At 37.8% G+C, this 23,271-nt stretch overlaps 1 protein-coding gene across 1 annotated transcript; it reads left to right on the top strand.

Annotated features, from left to right (window-relative positions):
* Positions 1-16,907: 16,907 nt before the first annotated feature.
* LOC133743961 (ATPase 11, plasma membrane-type) lies at positions 16,908-23,006 on the top strand. Its single transcript, XM_062172047.1, has 22 exons — positions 16,908-17,066; positions 17,187-17,270; positions 17,366-17,485; positions 17,588-17,686; positions 17,799-17,936; positions 18,129-18,263; positions 18,385-18,564; positions 18,659-18,865; positions 18,949-19,068; positions 19,162-19,281; positions 19,445-19,567; positions 19,691-19,795; positions 19,878-20,022; positions 20,502-20,666; positions 20,797-21,035; positions 21,141-21,173; positions 21,302-21,383; positions 21,591-21,751; positions 21,890-22,075; positions 22,165-22,347; positions 22,432-22,610; positions 22,737-23,006. Exons 2-22 carry the CDS (start codon positions 17,214-17,216, stop codon positions 22,831-22,833), a joined length of 2,874 nt encoding a protein of 957 aa, XP_062028031.1. The 5' UTR covers positions 16,908-17,066; positions 17,187-17,213; the 3' UTR covers positions 22,834-23,006.
* Positions 23,007-23,271: the final 265 nt, after the last annotated feature.

Here is a 23,271-nt window from a genome sequence, read left to right as displayed (position 1 = left end):
GCTAACGCGAGGCATCCCTCCACCGCTGCCCAACCCTGGCAGATCCTCCAACCAAACAGAACAATGACGCCGACTCCCCACAGCTCCAGCTAGACCGCGTACTATAGGACTCACAGTCCCCTCTAGCCCGTCCGACGACAACGCCGCTAGGGCGCGCCGTCGGACAAGGCATCGCTCTTCACCACGGTCAACGAAACGCGTGCGGCCTTTCTAGGTCAGAGAGAAAATGTATCTTTTTTATAAACAAAAAGAATTCTCTTTGGACAAATATTTTATTATTATTATTATTATTATTTTCATTAATATTCTCCATTAATTTGACAAATTTTTTTTGGGACAAAATTTCCATTTGACAATCGGCCAAACTAAGAACATTTCTTTTATATGATTATCTCAGACGACAAAAAGGTAACAATCAAGTTACAACTAGAATGTAACAGTAAATTAGAAACATTGGCCAAAGTCTCCTTGATATTAACAGACGTAACGACCCACTCCTCCCACTTTTCCTCTTGTTAGTTTCTGTTCGTATATTGGCTTCTTCTTTTGGCACAAGATTGTTCATAATCCATTTAATAATATTAAACAAAAGAAGTTAAAGACGCACAAAAGAACTAGTTTGGTACTTTGGTTTCTGGGGTCGAGTAATTAGGTATCTATCTAGCTAGCTACACACACATATAAACAAACTATATATATATGTGTGTACGTTTAGCCCAAGTTAGACTGAAAGAGACAATCATCGTGTGCCCTAGGGCATACGTCATGTATCTGCATGCCTAAATTTAATACTCCATTTAGTTCTGTGCATAGGAATATATAGAATACTATATATAGATGGTGCCATATAGATGAACTGCGCATTACTGGTAATAGTGGGATTACCAAACCTAATCCGCAGCTCTGGCTGGGCTTGTGCCATTGGCACTTATTATTATTCGATCGAAAAAGAAGAAGAAGATGAAGCAACTTTTGGTTTGTCGACTTTGAGCTTTCGTTTCTCTTTCTGTAGCTATTGAATAATATTCCTCACCAAGTGCATAGTACCAAAATGCAAATAACAAAACAAAACCACGTCGACAAAGTACCCCCATAATAGACAGATCGAACAGTATAATACTATTATACCATGTCTCTTGTCTTAACTTCAGCAAAATCGCATTGTTCTTATTAGGGATCGAGTTGTTGTCAATTAGCTAGCTAGATTGTTCTTCATCGTTTATCGATCGGTTCCAGAAAGATCTAAGTTCTTAGGCTAGAAACCAACTTAAGTTTGTCATCAAAAAACAAAAAAACCAACTTAAGTTTCAATATCAACAACTAAGCTCTCGTTAATTCAAGAGGGCCCCCAGAGTTCGAAATCTCTAATCCTAATTCTCGTGTAACATCTATCTTCAGCAGCTACCTTTCTTATTCATTCAGATACTCACAATCACCCGTACACAGATAGGAATTGATTCCGATTGAACAAATGAATCGATATATACGTGAAAAATGAAACAAATCCTATTATAAATTCAAGAACACAAGGGGATGTGGAAAGCACGTACGAAGAGCGTGAACAGCTTTTGGTGCCTGCAAGCACTAACTTTAAGAGTTGATCGAAAGAGTTCTTATTAGGGGACCATTGTGTGTCTTTAACTTTTCAATTTCTTATTCATATTTGGTGGCTGGGATCTAAAAGCAAGGGAACAAACGTCAACAACATAACATTAACATTTAACGTACTCCTTGTCCGACACTTGCAACTTGATCCGATCAATCATTATACGTACGTAGTTATACGATAACATGTGTTATTAGGTATAAACAGGCTAACTTTGGTTGTAGTCTTACTAAAATATAATTAGCCAATTCATTTCTTATTAGGTAGAAACATACATGTCGCTAATTGAATTGCGTAACACACTATAGAGATATAAAACTTGCGCGTACACATCTCGATCGATCACCTATATGAAATGCATTTGTATTCGATGCATTGTTGATTGAACTATAAACTTATGTCATTTATAAAATACGGCAAAATTATTTGAATCCGGCTGATTTCATAATGTTGCTCTATAAAATGTATGATTGACAATGTAGTTCATATTTTCATCTTTGTTTGCAAGGTTTGAGTTATGCCTTACCTTTCAATTAGGATAAAGCAATATATACTCTCATCCACACATAAAAATATCTAGATCGATTGCCTACAAATCCATGAACTCCGCTGGCTGTCGCTGGACAATTCAATTATTGCAATATTATATGAAAAAAAAATTGTCACTACTCACCAAAGTTTACAAACAAAATGTTTGATATAGTTTATTTAGTTTTGTTTTTGTTTATTTACCTTTTTTTTTTCTTGAGCTTTTTGCTCATATAAAAATGATTTAGAAAATACTTGTATTGGAATTTTCTTTTGCTTCTGACAGTTCAATATCAACATTTCAAGCATCAGACCAAAGAAAAATCCAGATTTCAAGCCTCTACAAAATATTGCAAGATTGAAATATGACACCTGGTCTCTTCGTCTCACATAAAATATGAGATATTTTTCCAAGAAATCTTTCAAGTCCTTGGATGACGCCAAGACTCCGAGAGGACTGTGAATTTTTTAAAGCAAAGCATGTACCTTCCCAAGCTGTTTAATTAAATTAACAAGCTGTTTATTTTAGTGGTTGAATCATTCACGGTGATAGAAGAAATGCGATTTGATATAGAACTCTTTCATTTACAAGAAAAGCATGCTAGGTATTGGATTATGACTCGGCCACCACTAAACTTCTCTTTAATTCTGGTTTTATGTCGTTGGTGTGTGATGCTGCGTGTTAAAGTAATACAATACTTCGTGCTTTTAGGGCAAGCACTTAGCCATTGGACCTTTTCTTTTCGAGAAACGAATTGTTTAGTTGCGAAGCCACCCTCAATTATATGCATCTAGCTAGCTAGTTCAATCCATCAGAATTACTAAAATGGTGATGAGGTCGTAGCCAAATGTGTATGTTATTTGGATCCGGATCCTCGATCTCCTAAGCTCATTCTCCTCCTAACTTGCCTAAGCTTTTCACTAGATTCTGACACGTGGCTAATATTGCATCCAATGGTCAAAATCTTCTGGAGTTACTAATTTTACAATAATACCCTTTTCAGATTTTTGTCCTAACTCTGTCTCCTCTATTCTCTCCGGTCTCTTCTATCCATGACTTAACAAAAAAATCAAAACTCAATCCATCAAAGTTCCAGTTGTAATCAAATGGATATGGAAACTGAACTGGGTATTAAGTTGGAGAAAAACTCAACCAAATGAGCAGAGCAAAAAGATTTAGTTACAAGGAATGGCGAGGCACTGAGGGAGGCCGGCTCCGATTGCCGGAAGGTGGCCAAGTTTTTGACCGTGCTTGGCAAGTGTTATTGTTAAATCGAAGAGCGCGCCATTCCTATTGAAGCACTATGAATTTCGTATGATAACATTAGGATTCGTTAATCTCTTTGTACCTTTGCTCTAGCCATCTCTCTGTTGCTGCCTAGTGAAGCTTACTGGGTTTGGAGAAAGGAGAAGACGCCGCTTTCCTTTTCGGATGTGGAGTGGAGGACGATGCGGCCGTCTGATTCGATGCCCCACCATTCGGATGCTGTTTCCTTCTTGGGTTATCTGGGATGTAGATTTGTGTTTTTGCACCTTCTATTATTTTGGGGCTTAATTTGGGGTTTTGGATCTAATTGATTGGTTTGATTTGGGATGGGTGTTCCTTATCAAATCTCATCAAGATTTTCAAAAAATCCAAAAATCTTTTGCATGAAATTCATTGAAACCCACTTGATTAGTTGCCGATTGCTGAGTGAAAAATGAGCAGAAGAAGAAGAGAGAGAGAGGCACTTTGATAGGCCTGAAGGAAGAGAAAAATAAAGAACAGAAAAAAAATAATTGTTGAAGGAAAACCTAATTTGTGTTTTGCCCAAACTCTAGGTTACTTGACCTAGTGGTAATAGGATTTAATTAGAAGGATCTAGAATCCTAATCAATGTAGAATTCCTTTCCTTGTATGATTGAGATTCTATGCATTGTAATCCTCTATATAAAGAGGCCCCTATTATCAATGAGATGACACAGCAAATTCCTCTCAAAATCAGTTTCTCTACAACACGTTATCAGCACGATAACTCAACTCCCCACCACTGGTGCAGGATTCCCTCTGCCCGGTTCAAAGCTTTCCTCACCACCTCCTACAGCCATACTCGACCACCTGCAGCGTCTCCACCCCAGAAATCCGGAACCGGAAATTTCATCACCAGAACCGGCCAAAATTCCACCGAACCGGCCACCGGAATCCTCCTAACCTGAACCGGCAGAAGAAAAAAAAAAAAAAAAATGAAAATACTCATTATGGCAATTGCCTACATCTCTTGGAAAATAAAGACTAAACCATAGGCATCTACTAAAAAATAATATGGCAATTGCCTACATCTATTGGAAAATAAAGACTGAGACCGTCCTATGCAAAGGATATGAAAATACTCATTATGTTCTTACATAGAATCCGTAGGGATTCTGTGGACTGATTCCACCAACTTGCGGACGTTTAAATATCTCATGATGTTGGTTGATAGGCAAACACGCTAGTCACGTGTTGTGCCATTGTCCACTTGTAATGCTGCTTATGAAAGACTCCTAGCACACATCATATGACAACGGGCTCACTCCCCGAATCATCCTATTCAGTCAATTGGATTTGACTATGCTAGTGAGTTTACATCGAAGACTTTCGATAGTTATTGCATTTGAGACTGATGTTGGACATCATATTCCCATGAGCACACCCAAATGGTCTCGCGGAAACGACTACGATGGTAGTCCGGACATTGGTAATGCGCACCAACCTCCCTATATCCGCTTGGGGTAATGCAATATCGCATGCAGCTATGCTAATTCGTCTACGACCCACTGCCACTCAATCTACCTCTGCGTTACAGCTAGTGACTGGGTACAAATATCGTACTTACGCATATTTGAGTGTGCCATTTATGTGCCAATTGTGCCTCCACAGCGCTCTATAATGGGTCCTTACAGACGAATGGGCAACTCTGTTGGATTTGAGACTCCAACAATCGTCCGCCACTTAATGCCCTTGCATGGCGATCTCCTTACCGCTAGATTTGCGGATGTCACTTTGATGAGACAGTCTTCCCGTCGTTAGGGGGAGATAAGAACACAGATGTTCAGCAGGAACGACAGGAATTGTCGTGGCCTGTCTCCACTATGTCTCATCTTGATCCCTACTAAAGTGACGAGATCACACAAATATGCTGCAAACATGCCCGCAAGGATGGAAGTCCCTACGAGAGGACGTAGCGCCACCCTACACAGAGGTAGGCATGACGCCAATGCCAAAGAGAGTGATACTCTGGCGTTATAGGCCATGCCCCCAGCTAGGATGCGTGGGAGGCCCGTGAGTTCGAAGGATACTTTGGCACATTCCAATCCTTTGATCATCGACACTCAAAATCCGTCTCATGAGAATCTTCCGGGTTATGGTTATCGTTGGGGGACGCCTCAACGTTAGAACCCTATTCCTGAGAATATAGAGCTCTATGAAAATTACACTAGTGTACATGAGACGTGGGATAAAAACTCCATCATAATTGATGATGTAGTCACGCATTTCGTTGCGCATGAGTTTGTTGAGTCCGATGATATCGAACCACGCTCCGTTGATGAATGAATGCCAACGTAGAGAGATTTGGCCTAAATGGAAAGATGCGATCCAGGTTAAGATGGATTCTCTAACGAAGAGGAAGGTTTTCTGAGCTAGTGATGCCAACACCTCCTAACATAAAACCTATTGACTAATAGGTCTTCGTTAGAAAGCGTAGTGAGAAAAAGAGATGATAATCTCGCCTTATGGCGCAAGGCTTCTCACAAAACGCCCTGGAATCAACTACGATGAGACATATTCTCTCGTAATGGATGTCATTGCACTCCACTACCCTGTCAGTTTGGTAGTTTCCGAATAATTGAACATGCAGCTTACAAATGTGGTCACTACGTATCTCTATAGGGATCTAGATACGGAATATACATGAAGGTTCATGGTGAACTTCATTTACCCAAGTCAAGTGGCTCTAGACCACGGAGCGCGTTTACAAAGAGGTTGAAACGCTCACTAAAATGACTACTTGATTGGGAAGGGATATGCCTACGCGTTTATATGACAAGTTTCAGATTCTATCACGGTTCATGTTGGACATGATCTTCATTAGAAGCCCTTAAAGAGTTAAGGGAAACCGCTGAACACTTGAAATCCAAGTTTGAGATGAAAGATTTTGGGAGAACACGATTATGTCTCGGTTTGGAACTTGAGCATCGTGTCAATAGATGCTTAGGTATTTTGACAAGGTCAAGCCTTCAAGCACCCCCATGATCGTCCGTAGTCTTGATCCTGAAAAGGATCCTCTTCGTCGAAAGGATGATGACGAAGATGTGCTAGAGGCAAAAGTGCCTTACTTAGTACAATAGGCGCATTATTGTACTTATCTCAATGCACAAGACCGGACATCTCATTTACCATGAACTTGTTAGCTAGATATAGCTCTGCGCCAACGCGACGCCATTGGATTGGTGTAAAAGATATCTTTCAGTACTTGAGATGTACGATTGATATGGGCTTGTTCTATCCCTACAGAGAGATGATGGATTCGGACCCATCACACACCAGGAACGCCGCCAACACTGGTCTGCGTCCCCTCTCCCCATCCCAAAACGAAGTTATTGTTTTGGAAGGTTTTGCTGATGTTGGGTATCTGTCTAACCCACACAATGGTCATTCCCAATCCGGTTAAGTGTTCACCATGGGAAAAGACCGTGACATCTTGGAGGTCTACATAATAGACCCTAGTCGCTATATCTTCAAACAATGCAGATTACACATGTTCGAACAATTGTGGTTTGAAGTCTACCACAGATGAGCCTACGAGCATTTAGGATAATGCTACTTGTTTTGAACAAATGAGGCAAGGCTACATCAAAAGCGACAACACCAAGCATAATCAGCAACAACAGACACTCCTCGAGATCAAAGTGAACTAGGTTCGATCTGAGGACAGTAAGGCAGACTTGTTTACTAAGTCATTGCCCATATCCACGTTCGAGAAACATGTGGCAAGAATTGGCTTGCGGAAATTATCTGAACTCCCATGATCGTAGTCATCAGGGGGAGGCGCAGACATCAGGGGGAGATGTCTACATGTTCACCTCGAAACGTGAAGGGTGTGTTGTGCTCTTTTTCCCCTTCAACCGAGGTTATTTTTGTCCCACTGGGTTTTTGTTACTCGGCAAGGTTTTTAACGAGGCAACGAGAGAAGCACCACGTTTGGGCAACACAAGGGGGAGTGTTGAAGGAAAACCTAATTTGTGTTTAGCCCAAACTCTAGGTTACTTGACCTAGTGGTAATAGGATTTAATTAGAAGGATCTAGAATCCTAATCAATGTAGAATTCCTTTCCTTGTATGATTGAGATTCTATGCATTGTAATCCTCTATATAAAGAGGCCCCTATTATCAATGAGATGACACAGCAAATTCCTCTCAAATTCAGTTTCTCTACAACAATAATAAGAAAAAAAAGACAAACTAAAATTATTATAGACCATTACATTTATTATAGCCACGTGCCAAAATCTGAAGAAAAGCTTAGGTAGGGTAGGAGGGGAATGAGGTTAGGAGAGGATCCTCTCCCATGTTATTTACATCCTCCTCTTGGTAGGGCTGTCGGAATAACTACCATACATATTACTTTGAATCTTAATATGATTTTAATTTATCTAAAATTAGGGTTGGAGAATATATGAGTTTATCATCGTTTCAACCAAAACTCCATCAAACTGTAGCTCTTCGTGATGTGATATCTATAATTGACATTTTAGATGAGTCTTTTTACTCAATATGACCAGTTGTGACTTCAAAATCTTTGTAATTTAAGAGAGATCTATCATGAACGAGACTTGAAGGATGACATGTAACTTTCAATTATAAAGAACGATTAGAATTCACTTATCTAGCTATCATGTTTTTTTTTTCTTCTTCTTTAAAACCGATGTTGTAAGTCTGTTTGGTTATTAGTGTTTGGCGTGAAAATGTTACACCTAATAATGACCACCGCCATGCTCCTTCATGATTTTAGAAGGCATTATCCATGCACACTTGCTTTCTGCCAAAGATTGAAAGACAAATTAAAATTTATACCAATGTCCAATTATATGTAGATCCTCTGGTCAATGTTATGCATAATTGTATTTTATTCACAAAAATAACTATGCATCCCATCCTTTCCATCATATTCCTCATACCTGTAAAAGAATTAGACATACGTGCAAAATAAACATACACAAAACAATTGCAACACTTTATATCGTGAAAGTTATCATCTACGTCACGCACTAACAAAACTTTAAATCTCATGACTAAATAACTGATAGTGTAAGGCAAGGAAGTATAACTACGTGCTTCATTTGTTTCTTCCTTTTTTGAGTTGCAAAGCGCCATCACCAATTCCATGCATAAAGAAAGAGATGTAGGCCCAACAAATTAAATCTGTGTAGTCAATATCAAACAAAAATCCAACAATTTTTTTCTTTTTGGTGAAACGTACCCAATTTTTTTCTCTCGTGTGAAATTTTTTTTTATGCACGCACATCTCAATTGATCCAACACCTAAATACAATCTCAATCTTTAATATTTATGGTTAACCTTTCACCAAAATAATAAAAAGTATACTTGATGTTTTTTGGTACCAGAAAAAAAAAATACAAGTGCACGTTAATATTTTTTGATACATTTGATGTTATTCAGCTGCTCGTTTATATTAATAGTGTACACTTGTGGTTCTTTAATTTCCTTTCCGAATTAATAGTTTTTTTTTTAATAATTCCGAATTAATAGTTTGAGTCAATAAGTTGTAAGAGCATCTCCAATAGTGATACTTATATTCATAGTTAAAAGTAGCTAAAAATGAAATATAATTAATTAGCTATTGAGTTATGCTTCAGCAGGATACCTAAATCTTAATTTAAATTTTGGTTTTAGTAAAATTCTCTCTTATCTCTAGCTAGATATAGCTAGAGAATTTAGCAAAATTAAAATTTAACTTTTGTTTAAGTATTTTGCTAGAGTATAATTTTAGCCTAAAATTTACTAAATATTAAATTTATTTTGAAATAAGTAGTCTCTTAGAAATGCTCTAAGAAAAATACAAATACCCTAGACTGAATTTAAGGTCCGAGGGACTGGATTGTAAATTCGTATTCTGTGACTGGGTTGGCAGAAGATAAAGGTCAAAGTCCCATCAGGACCAGATGCGGTGCATCGCACGTTATCAAATCCCTAGGACCAATAATAGGGCAAATGACGTGGTACGGTTTGGTACGGATCGTACACACCGTTTTAAGAGGGAGACAAACGTCATGTGGGGTTTATTTGTGGTGCTGTGTTGGGTTTACATTTTTAAGCTATACTCGCCCCCACGTGCCACGTGTAGTGGACCCGACATGTGTCACCCACCCCATTCAGAGGACCATTTCCCTGGGGACCCTGCCCTCCACATGGGTTTGTGGTCCACACGGACCCATTCTGCCTATTAATAATTCATAATTGTCTTGCAGGTTTGTTTTTATTGGAAGAAAAAAATTATCAAAAAAATAAATCCACCCAAATAATGAAAATATTTAATTTTTAGAATGTATTCCACTTTTGGAGATGTATTATTCACTAATTTGTTGAAACTTGAAAGGATGGTTTGCATGTGTGCCAGCCTTTTTCTAAAGTTAATTTTTTGATTACTAAAAGTTATGAAAGCCTTTTTCTTTCCCTATAGAATTATAGATATGAGGTAATGTTACAAATAATTTAACTTTATTAAAAAGATTGGGATACAAGAAAGATCTCATGTATCATCGAGATAGAGATGTGCATAGATTTTTATATTTTTATGATTCAATTGAGGATCGACTTTTTTATTTATGCGGTGTATGGTGTAGGATTATTATACTATATGATTTGAAATAGAGCCAGCGAATTCAATCCACCTTAATTGATTGAAGGAGATGTCATTTTTCAATCAACAAATAAAGGTTTGTTTAGTGAATAGGTCTAATAACTTGTCATCGGAAATGAACTCTGTATCTTTTATTAGGAGTCGGGTCAAGCAGTATATAATCCCACATACGCAATTCATTACAAATAAGTCGTTTTTTATTGTCATAAAAAAAAATTCATAAAAAATAAGTAATATTTAAATGTAATTATGAGTTATAACTAGTTATGTGTATAAATTATGTATTAGTATTTCACAATGTTCTAACAAAAGGCCGCCCAGGCCGACTCGAGTAATGGGTAATCGGAGGCAATAGGCGGTCAGGATTTAGGTGGGCTGGGCAGTCGAGGCAGCTAGGCGGTTTTAGGCGTTTTTATTTTATATTTTTCTTTAGGGCTTTTGAGAAATTAAACTTTCAAAACATCGATCCCCAAAACAGACCACCGCACATCTGCTCTTCATCGCCGCAGCTCCATCGCGCTTCTGCTCGATCTCTCCTCCAACTTCTCTCTGCTCCATGAAGTCAATAGGTTTCATAAGTGTTTTGATAACTAGTACGACTACTCTATCAACTCTCTCAAGGAAGAATGAGTGGGTCTGACCCGGCCCAAATCTTTGTTTCTATCTAAAAGTTTTATGATATATTGGGATGTGCTTATCTCTTATAATCCAGGCCGAAGGATAATAAGGTTTGTTCTTCTTTTGTTCTAAGGGATGAGAATAAGTGATTAAAAAATATCTCTGAAAAATAAAATGCTATAAAAATAAATGTTAAATCTAAGTAAAAGTCTTTATATAATCTTAATTATATAAATAAATTCTATAAAAATACAAAAAACTAAAAAATACAAAACCGTCTAGGCGCTTGGACGCTAGTCCCCTGGCTATCGTCCGACTAGCGCCCAGCAATTTTTCGAACCTTGGCATTTTCAAGATCTCATGCATTTTTTTTTTCTCGAATGGAAATCTTAAACATGATACATGGTTTAAATGGACGATCACATTTAGCTCGACACATTACTTATTTATCAAGTGAGATAAGATAGGTTGTCATAAGGTACCTATTTAATAAATATGTTGAGTTTAGATTTGCATTTTCAACAAGATTAAAAAACGGGTTAGATTTAGATTTGTCTACTATTTTAATAACTTGACATGATATGAATTTAACACACGGCCTATACAACCATGATACTTTTTTTTCGCATTCACAAGTGAAATTTAAAAAAAAAAAAAAAAAAAAAAAACTAATCAACATTACTCAATCACGATATAATCATTGATTAAATGTTATTTGTATGTGGAATACATATTATTAAGATATTCAGCTTCACACGAACCAAATAACTTTATTATTTTTTAGCTGAATCATTTATTTAAATATCGTGTCACTCGCCATATGTAGTTTTGAGTTCTCTAATTTTTTCTCACCAACCAAATTATTAATTTTTCATCGATGCATCACTTCAACGTGGAAAGACAAGAATCTTACTTTAGTCTTTACCTTTCACCTTTATCAACTACAAAAAAGAAATGGAATCATTAGATAAAGACGATGATAAAAAGTGCATTGCAACCTCAATAATGAGAAACCCTAGCTTATTTACTGTTGTGTCACGTCCATTCCATAATATATACAAATAATTCTACTAGTCTAGTGTAATGGGCCAAACTAGCGGTCTATCCAATCACGTGGGCTTGCCCTCACTCTCATGCTGCACACATGTTGCCATGCCATTGGTCCACATATCCTCTTCTAATTCCAATAAGTGACAAACATTTAAGATTGCTACTTAACGTTGCTTCACATGTGCTTAATTAACTGATTATTTGTTAATTAATCATCCCCGAATCTTGATATTCTTTTCCCTTGTTCTAAATCTCAATGATGGTTTGAATTCCATGCCACTTCCTCCTCGTATGATTTGATTCGATACATGAATCATGTGAAATAACATAAAAATGAATTGAGTTATGGAATAATATCAGGCTACTTTGCTTAGATGACAAATTTGTATCAAATATACTTGTTTTATTCGTTTTTGTGACAAACCAACACTCCCTAGGCCGAAAAGTTTGGTCAGTGAAGAAAAAACATAATGGAATAAGAGATTAAGAAGCATGGTTTGGTGAGGAAAATAGTTGAAACCCCTAATTCATATGATCATATCATGAAAAAAAAAAAAGAGTGAGGAATTAAGAGGAAAACCGATGAACGACTAAAGGAAAAAAACATAATTGATGAAGAGTGCCTCATACCTAGCTACCTAACCCGAAGGGTTGGTTTTAGGCTAGCTGTTTGTTTACCTAAATTGAATGACAATGGTGCGAATGTGCGATATCTTACAAATTTTGTTTATAAATTCTCAAGCCAAGTGTCATGTTTTGATTATGGACAATGAGGAACCATGTGGACCTCATCTTTGTCATTGATTAGTTGTCTTTTTTTTCTTTCTTTTTTTTGAGAATGATTGATCAGTTGTCTTTATAATGAACAATTTAGACAAAAACTCAGAAGCAAGTAGCAACAAACCAATTTTAGACATAAAGTATACATATACAAAACTAGTATGGGATTTTTACTGTTCAATAAATAGTAAAACAGTGATTTTCGGGATTTGCCCCCTATTTTCTTTCATCTTTGACGCTTTTGTCCCTCAGTTTTTTTTTTTTTTAAGAAAAAACACAAAATATTAACTCAATTAAATTATTACAAATAGAAGTGAAAGATAATTATGATCTTAAAATTTATTTGTTCTTGAATCCATGGTTTTAGCTTAGTAGGATTATACAAACTTTTTATCCGTCTTTATATATGGCTTATGTATGTCAAATGTGCAATAATCTGAGCCCAGAACATAAATATTGATTTAAAATAATTTTTTAAAATAGAAATAGAAAAAGTCAGTAAACATGGTATTATATAGGTGGGTGTCTTGAGTAATTCTTAAATTTGAATTTAGAACTTTATATGTTTATCACAGATCAGTAAATTGTTATAAAGATTTTTGAAAACTTCATTGCTAAGTTTCATATGCTGCTCCTTATATTAGATCGTTTGTATCCAAAAACAAATGAAGGGTCTTCAACACTGTATGAACCAATAAGTGATATATCAGAGGATGATTAGTTCCAACTTAAAATGTATGATATTTTGGTGAGATTTAACCACTTTTTTAATTTGTATGTAAAGAATATCTTTTGTTAGACTATCCATTTCTTTTGAAAAATATAAATACAGAAGTTTGGTTAAAATATCAGCTCATACTCAACACTTCCATTTAAAGTCAGGTTAAAATACCAGCTTTCATAAAATCAAGATTTTTTTGCTATGCTTCTGCCTCTCGTAAGATAGTTTTCTCCTCCGTCTCTCTTCTTAGCTGGTGGCGGTGGGATATCTACGATCTGGCAGGATGGGTTCTCCTCCTTGTCTGATCCAAGTTGTGGTGATGAAGGCGGGGTAGTCCGACGACATCTACCTAATTTCCTCTCTCAAGCCCCAAATGGTGGCCATGAGGATGATCTGGTGCCTAACCATAAATGGATATGTAGAAGTGGGTGCGTGGTTGAAGTGGATGGCGATGATTGCTGCTTGACTATGCTTTGGGTTGTGGCAACTGAGGTTTGTCGGTGGTTGTGGGGCTCGGCTCTGGCATGGACTTTGGCTGGCTTGGTTCCGGGTCGGAGGTTCTTGTTGGGATTCCCATTCGACGGGGGTGGTGGGGATAACTTGGCGGCAGTGGTTAGGGTGATTTGGCTGACGGTGGTGGCCGGATGGACTTTTACGGCGGCAGCTGGCTGGAGCTTTTTGCAAGCTTTGTGGAACCCTAGTTTTGTTGGGCTAGGGTTCTTAATGGCTTGGGTTGGAATATGGTGGACTTGGTTGTTTTTGGCCCACCTGAAAATTAAGGTTTTATTTTATATTTTATTATTAGTCATTATTCCTCTTTTTTATGAGGGGGTTTGACTAGAGTACTATTGGTTCTTGTTTAATTTTAGTTTGGGTCGCAAAAATCAGTGCCTTAGTTGAATAATTTTATGTCTGCTTCGAGGTTTCTTAGTTTTTGTTAGAATAATGGTGCGTGGATTTCCTAAAAGGTGGGTGTACTCTGGATTTTTTGGGATGTTATTCTACTATAATAGAGTTCCATGAGATCAAAACAAAGAAATAAACTCATGATTTTTTCAGTTTTCTCTCTCGAGGAAACCTAAAGGCCGGTTTTTTGTTATGGGCAATCATCCTCGTCCGGCGGCGCTTGGGCGCACCGGCTGGCCTTTGGCCTCGCCGTTGTCACGAGGTTGGCTGCCGGACGGGTATTGAATGGACTATTGCTTGTGGGATGGCATCTGATGGGGTTTGATCGGGGCTTGTGGATGGTCTGGCTGGGATGGAGGCAGAGATGGTGGTTGTGCTAGCAGATCTGGCGATCGATTCTCCGAGGCGACGTGGCTTGAAGCGACTTGGCTCGTGCGGGTTTGGGTTGTCGACGGTATGCTTGTGGCGGTTCGGATCGTGCGGTGCAGGTCGTGATAGCGTGTTCTGTGGGGTTTTGGGTCACTGGAAGTGGATCGTGGGGCGCAGATCGGAGCGGTGTTGGTCGTGGCGGCGTAAGGCGGGCGGAGCTTGGCTGGCTGGTCTGTGCGACGGGGATGGAGTTTGGCTGGCAGGTGGACTGGACCGGACCAGGCTATTGGGCCTTGGGTGGACCTTTGCTGATGGCATTCTATTTGGGCTTTGAGTTTATGGGCTGGGGCTTGACCCTGGTCTCTCATTTGGGCTAGGGTTTAGGCCTTTGGCCCAACTCTATGTTTTTAGCTTTTTTTGTCTAATTACACTAAGTTCCCTTGTATTAGGAACCTAACATCCCTATGTGGTAGGGGCCTCTATTCTATGTCTCCATTTTATCCATAGTTTATAGACTCCCTCTAAGTGAGCGGTTAGTTCGAATATAAGTGGTCTATCTCTATGTATCACAGTAGTCTTGCTACAACTTCTTGATCTGTCTAGTTGAAGGCAGCAGAAGGATATGTAATGGTCATCTTGGCATGCGTCAATGAAATCCACTTTCCCTTCAAAAAAAAAAAAAATAATAATAATAGAGTTCCATGAGGTTCTAAGGAATGATTATTTTTTATTCAAAAAAAAAAAAAAGGAATGATTATTTTTGTCGACCTCATAGGGGTGTTTCGTTTTTGTACTACTTGCTTTATTTTAATGAAAGGGCTGACCTATTTCCATAGAAAAAAAATACCAGCTTTCATAATATGCAAAATGATAATATATTTAGTTAACATTTTTTATACTGTCATTTCTATCCTACTGCGTATAAAATTTACGACAAAAAATACAAATCCGTAGCATCGCGCTGGCGAGCTGCCTAGTAATATCTAAAATCGTATTGTATGGTATGATAGATTTCAAATTCTACATGTAAATTATATAGAAAAACATACCGAATAATAAAAAGAACCAAGTATCCGTCCCATCATTTGCTCTAGTAGTATTTTGTTCACTAGAGCAAGAAAATGTCATTTTTAGTTTATTCACTTTAGGTATCTAAAAAGGTCATAAGAGTCAGTAATGACTTTACTTTCCATCTCCTCGATCACCTCCTCCATTTATGTGTTTTTGGTTAAGTTTATGTTCTTTTGATTCACTTCCTTGCTTAATTATCTCTTGCTTTTATGTTTTTGAAAAACCACCTTTTCTATATTACAGACAGATTTGAGTTAGTTTAGCACAAAAATTAGGAACTATGTACGGGATATCCCAGATAAGATCACACACCCATAATTGTGCAATTAGTGAAGCAGTTTGATTTTGAGACGTTAAATCTCTTTTAATTATACTATTTTGGAGGACTTCTATTTCAATAAGATTACAATTATTTAGACATCAATGGCTTCTTGCTTATTACTAGGACAATAATGAAAACACGTTTTTTCTTTGAGTTTTATCTATGTTACTAAAGTTAATACTGCTTTTAAATACTTGAAAACCGATATTGGTTAATACGATACTTATCATATCGATTTAGCACCGTTTAGTTTTTTAGTTAGTATCGTCTAATATTTAAATGTGGTACAAGATGCGTAATTTTTTTAGCATGATACTAAAGGAGTAAATGATCAATCAATTCTTGAAGCCGGAAAGATAAGAAACGTCTTTAATCTACTAATGTATGTCAAAACTCAACCAGAAAAAAATCATTGATGCGTGTGGTCCATGTTGCATCAAAAAGTACTGAAGGAAATTTCTTTAATCATAAAAATAAATGTTTGCTTCATAATTTTCACCCAAAATTCATAATATTTTACTATTCTCAGAGTGTCAACTATAGTCAATCTTGTCATGGCTCGAAGGTAAGGGGTCATTTTCATCCCATTTAATCACAACACAATCTTGAACGCACGAGGCAGGCGACCATTCTCACCACTAAACCACGTACAACTTTTCCACTACCTTAAAAAAAACGTTTTGTAATTTGTAGCTAAAAATACCATCTTTTTTTCCCCAAGAGATATTCCAAAGTAAAAAAAACAAAAAAAAACAGAAACAAAAGGGTTACTTGCATAATTTAATAAGAACAAAAAAGGTTAAAAAGGCCTATCACCTAATGCCATCAGGTGCATGTGCAATTCATGAATCAATGGCCTTGGTTGGTCACCTCATCAAAAAACATAAATATTATACAAGAAAACAGAGGAAAATTAAAATTCCCTCTTTTTATTTTTTATTTTTTGTTGGCTTAAAGTTACAAATTTACCATAAAGTTTTGAGCTTTAGGTAAAAGGGAAAAAATTAGTGAGGGGCTTTTCAAGTATTTTGACATAAAAAGAGAGGTAGTGGAAAAGCTTGTGACTATTACTGACTGCTTTGCCACTCTCTGAGCGGTTCATCATCCTCTTTCTGCGTTTTTGGTGAAGTTGGGTCACCCTCATTTTGGTCCCTCAACCCTTAATTCTGATCAAAATCCAATCTTTACAACTGGGTAGTGCTTATCTTCTTCAAAAAGCTATCAGTTTCTTTTGGGTTCTTCAAAGTTTTGAGTCTTTTTTATGTTCTTGTTGGTTCTTGGTTTCTGATCTTTTGAGTGTTAATGCTTCTGTAGAGCTGTGACAAGAGGAAGAGGAGAGAGATGGCGGAGGAGAAGCCTGAAGTGCTGGACGCGGTGCTGAAGGAAACGGTTGATCTGGTAATATATATAGATCTGAGGAAATTTCAAAGCTTTTTGCTTGGTTTTTGGTTTGGTTTTGGTTTAATGGGTGTTTATGAACTCTGTGGTTGCAGGAGAACATACCCATTGAGGAGGTGTTTGAGAATCTGAGATGTAGCAAAGAGGGTCTCAGCAGTGAGGCTGCTGAGGAAAGATTAACCATTTTTGGGCATAACAAGCTTGAGGAAAAGCAGGTTACTTTCCTCATATTCACAGCCCCTTTTCTTCGTTCTTCACAAACTGTGTTTTCTTCTTCATGTTCTCACAATTGTGTGGTATGGGGTGTTGTGTTTCAGGAGAGCAAGTTTATCAAGTTTCTGGGGTTTATGTGGAATCCTCTCTCATGGGTTATGGAAGCTGCTGCTATAATGGCCATTGCGCTTGCAAATGGAGGAGTAAGTGCTAAGCTTTTTCGGGTTACTGTTGCTAGTTTGTTTGTTTTTTTGGACTGCTTGCGTTTTTGGTGATTTGTTTGTTGATTTGTGACGTTTGTTTATCTGTATGCAGGGCAAGCCTCCTGACTGGCAAGATTTTGTGGGTATTATTACTCTGCTGGTCATCAACTCCACCATTAGTTTCATCGAGGAAAATAATGCGGGTAATGCTGCAGCAGCTCTCATGGCTCGTCTTGCTCCTAAAGCCAAGGTATCAGATATACCAACTTGTTGTCGTTTTGTTTTTAGGGTGGTAGTTACTGCTTCTGTTATGGTGACACAGTAGGCCATAAGTTCCATCTTGGTCTATTGATCAATTTTTGATGTATGAGTAGAAAGATTTTATGGTGATATATCCTTGTATTCGTTTGTTGGTTCCATTTTTAACGAAATTTATTTAAAGGTTCTTCGAGATGGAAGGTGGAACGAGCAAGATGCTGCTCTCCTAGTACCAGGTGACATAATTAGTATCAAACTTGGTGATATCGTTCCAGCTGATGCACGGTTACTTGAAGGGGATCCATTGAAAATTGATCAGGTTTATTTACGACTACATCTATTGTTCTTTTCTTTAGTGTTAATCATGTTCAAGTGTGTTAGGTATAAACCTACGTTGGAACATGTTGGCTGTTTCTGATATTTCTGTTTTCAATTTGCAGTCTGCACTTACAGGCGAGTCTCTTCCTGTGACAAAAGGCCCTGGGGATGGTGTGTACTCTGGTTCAACTTGCAAACAAGGAGAGATTGAAGCAGTGGTCATTGCCACTGGAGTGCATACCTTCTTTGGGAAGGCTGCTCACCTTGTTGATAGCACTAACCAAGTGGGCCACTTCCAAAAGGTAAGGGAACAATAGTGTTATATCATTATCATGGACTAGTGGACTTTTGTACGTTGTGACTATAGAGATTTTTTTTTTTTCATTTCATTCTCAGGTCTTAACTGCAATAGGGAATTTCTGCATATGCTCTATTGCTGTGGGTATGGTAATAGAGATAATTGTCATGTACCCAATTCAAGACCGAGAGTATCGCCCTGGAATTGACAATCTTCTTGTGCTTCTCATTGGTGGAATTCCAATTGCAATGCCCACAGTTTTGTCCGTGACAATGGCAATTGGCTCTCATAGATTAGCACAGCAGGTTGGCTAATTTCCTTCTGAATGCTACATATTCATGGTATATTGTATCTGGAACATGATTAATTTTGTTAATGCTGACTGCAGGGAGCTATCACAAAGAGAATGACAGCAATTGAAGAGATGGCGGGCATGGATGTGCTATGCAGTGATAAAACTGGAACTCTAACACTGAACAAGCTTACAGTTGATAAAAATCTTATTGAGGTCGTTTAGGAGATATGCTGCTTATTTGTTATAGAAAATGCTTTTCCTTGATGAAATTCTTGTTAAAATGTCTGCTTGATTCTTAACTTGTAGGTTTTTGCAAAAGGAGTGGATCCGGATACTGTTGTTCTGATGGCAGCTCGAGCATCCAGGACAGAGAATCAAGATGCAATAGATACTGCTATAGTTGGGATGCTGGCTGATCCTAAGGAGGTAAATCTTTTGATTGGTTTTATGGTCCTTTCCAAATAAAGCTATAGAGCTATTTACAGGAGCATTTTTATCAGTTATTTAATTTAAGGTTGAGTTTGTCCTGAAATGTATTTGTTACTTGTTATCTAATTTAGATTTCTTTTCTTTTTATCTCCATGAACAGGCGCGTGCTGGTGTTCAAGAAATACACTTCCTTCCTTTCAATCCTACTGATAAGCGAACTGCATTGACTTATATTGACCGTGATGGCAAAATGCATAGAGTTAGCAAAGGTGCACCGGAGCAGGTAATTGTTCTGCACTGCATACTGTTACCTCTTTTGTTAATTTTATCCTAATTCCTCTCTGCAATATATAATACATATATGTAACATGTTTTTTTTTTAATATTTTTTTTAATCTATTTTTAGATTCTACATCTCGCCCACAATAAGTCGGACATTGAGCGTAGAGTTCATGCTGTGATTGATAAGTTTGCTGAGCGAGGGTTACGGTCTCTTGCTGTAGCATACCAGGTTTCTGGATTTCTGATCTTCTCATTTTTTTGTTTTAATTTAAATTTTAATATATTTTGAGTCATTCTTTTGCATTATGCAGGAAGTTCCAGAAGGAATCAAAGAGGGTGCTGGAGGCCCGTGGCAATTTATTGGTCTAATGCCACTCTTTGACCCACCTAGGCATGACAGTGCAGAGACAATACGGAGGGCTTTAAATCTTGGAGTAAATGTGAAAATGATTACAGGTGTGCTCTTCTTGTAGCTTAATTTGTACTCTGTAGCGTCCCTGCTTGTGGAAAATCTAGGTAGTCTAAATAATTCTATGTTGCATCCTAACAAATCTTAAGCAGTCCAACTCCATAGCTTAAAATGACATTCTTTTGTCTCTGTGTGATTATGGGGTGATGTTGTGATATACTGACGATATTGATGTATTATCTATGTTTTGTTATTATTTAGAGACAGTGAAAGGTGTTTGACGTGTAATAACGTAGATATAATGTGCCTGATGTTGAATAAAATCAATTGAAGTTTGTTTTGTTCTCTTGGATTTGTAATGTTATTAGTAGTCTGTCATATTGTTATGTGTATTCAATTGTGTTTCTGCCACGGTGTGTTTCTGCCACGACACCTTTCAGCTCTCTAAGAAAAGTGTGTTGGCCTAGTTTGATATGATTAAGTACTTTGTTTATGTTTTTGTCTGATCAATCTTGTACTTTCTCAGGTGATCAACTGGCCATAGGAAAGGAGACTGGACGTCGTTTGGGAATGGGAACCAATATGTATCCTTCATCTGCTTTACTAGGACAGGACAAGGATGAATCAATTGCGGCTTTACCCATTGATGATCTGATAGAAAAAGCCGATGGCTTTGCTGGTGTTTTCCCAGGTCTGCTTCTTCCTTGCCATTGTAGGCTTTGATACCTGCTTGGCAAAAGATTTTACATTAACCTTTTTGTTGCCCTGCAAATGTTGTCAATCCTCCTCCTAAAATGATTGGCCTGAATTGTTTGGTTCAGAGCACAAATACGAGATTGTAAAACGCTTGCAAGCAAGGAAACATATCTGTGGAATGACCGGTGATGGAGTTAATGATGCTCCTGCCCTCAAAAAAGCTGATATTGGTATTGCTGTTGCTGATGCAACAGATGCAGCCCGTAGTGCTTCTGATATTGTGCTAACTGAACCTGGCCTTAGCGTTATCATTAGTGCTGTTTTGACTAGTCGGGCAATCTTCCAGAGGATGAAAAATTACACAGTAAGTTTGTTTTCTAATGTGGTAGATGACTTTGTTTTTCTTAGTGTTATTCTCCACATCAGTGGTGCACCATTGATAGCCAAATCTTGTTCTTTGTGTTGGCAGATATATGCTGTTTCCATCACAATTCGTATTGTGGTGAGTTGTTTCTTGGTTTGGTCCGTGTAGATCAAACCTTTTTTTTTTATTTTTTGGTATATTTAATTTTTTTATGATGAGTAATCTATATTATTCCTCACTTATCTGACTGTTCAGTATGTTGGCAGATGGGTTTCATGTTGCTGGCCCTCATATGGAAGTTCGACTTTCCACCTTTCATGGTGCTTATTATTGCAATCCTCAATGATGGTTTGCTCTCTCTCTCTCTCTCTCTGATATTTGTTATGCCTCTTGTTAGCGGCATTTTATCATTGCTGTCATGTGTTTTCTCCGCTAGAAATTGGTTGGTTATAGTCATTATACACAATAGAAATTGTGCTTGTCTTGCTGCTGACTGAAGCAATATCTTAATTGTGTTAGTATCTGCAGCAACTTACTAGCATTATGCCCTTTTAGGTACTATCATGACGATATCAAAGGATAGGGTTAAACCATCTCCTCTGCCAGATAGCTGGAAGCTGTCGGAGATTTTTGCAACTGGAATTGTGCTCGGTACCTACTTGGCAATAATGACTGTGATATTCTTTTGGGCAGCATACAAAACAGACTTCTTCCCTGTAAGAATACCTGCCTTGTTCTGCTCATAAAATGTTCACATCAGGGCAGATGCATTGTCTTAGGCATTCAGGGAGCTAGCCAACTGCTTATGATTTTTCATTTTTGGTTTATTGATATCTGGGCTCTATTTTTTTCAGAGAATATTTGGGGTATCAACCCTTGAGAAGACAGCTCATGATGACTTTCGGAAACTTGCCTCTGCTATATATCTACAAGTGAGCATCATTAGTCAGGCCCTCATATTTGTTACACGCTCTCGAAGTTGGTCCTTTGTTGAGCGGCCTGGAATGTTGCTTGTTGCGGCTTTCCTGATAGCCCAGCTGGTGAGCTGATTTCAAAATAATCCCATTTTTCTTTTCATTTTGATTGATTAAGAGGGAGCACTGAACTTTTGTTCTTCCATTTTGAGCAGATTGCCACCTTGATAGCAGTGTATGCTAACTGGGAGTTTGCTGCAATCGAAGGGATTGGATGGGGTTGGGCTGGGGTGATCTGGCTCTATAACATCATCTTCTATATCCCTCTGGATATCATAAAGTTCATGATACGCTATGCTCTGAGCGGGAAGGCTTGGGATCTTCTCATTGAGCAAAGGGTATGATTTCGCTTTCGTTAAGTGGTTTACTTGATCAGGGACTTTACTGTGAGCTGTGGTCTGAGGGATTGTTTTGTTTTCTAGATTGCTTTCACAAGGCAAAAAGATTTTGGAAAGGAACAGCGTGAGCTTCAATGGGCACATGCACAAAGAACACTGCATGGTTTGCAACCACCAGATACCAAGATGTTTACTGAAAGAACACATTTCACAGAACTCAATCAGATGGCTGAAGAAGCCAAAAGAAGAGCTGAAATTGCAAGGTGAGCAGCAATGTTTCGCTCTAGCTTGATACACTGATACAGAAAGTGGATTTTATGACCTGGCAATTATGCTGTACTTTGATTTCTATATAAATGTTTAACCTCAAATTCAATTCTTTTATGTAGGTTGAGAGAGCTGCATACACTAAAAGGTCACGTAGAATCAGTGGTGAGATTGAAGGGTCTCGACATCGACACAATTCAGCAAGCATACACAGTCTAGTTCAGGGACAGTTTATTTACTATACTGTAACAAAATCTTAGTATTGCTGAGTAAAGACAGGTACTCGGCATGTTGTGAGTAAACCTCGTAGAGAAAACCTTTTAAATTTGCTACTCTGCTTTCAGTTTATTTTTTGCATGTAAAATGAGTCTGCTGCAATCAGCTGTTTTCTACTTCCTTTTCCCCTACCCCATTTTTATTCCCTTTTGTGATGACACACATGTCCCGGGAAAGAGTAAATAAACTGCGCTGCCAAACCATTCACGACATGTTTGCTTAGATGGAATGGGCCAACTATTATTCTTCTCTCTTTTCTATTATTCCCGACGCACGTAACTTCCACATCATTCAAATGCTTGATTTTCTTGGAGTTCATTTGTTGAGAGAGCAACCTTGTATTCCACGTTCAACTAGGTATACAAAGTTCTTAAAGAGTTG

The sequence above is a fragment of the Rosa rugosa genome, chromosome 4, assembly GCF_958449725.1.
Source record: "Rosa rugosa chromosome 4, drRosRugo1.1, whole genome shotgun sequence".
NCBI classification, from domain to species: Eukaryota; Viridiplantae; Streptophyta; class Magnoliopsida; order Rosales; family Rosaceae; genus Rosa; species Rosa rugosa.
This window is presented reverse-complemented; position numbering and strand designations above follow the sequence as displayed.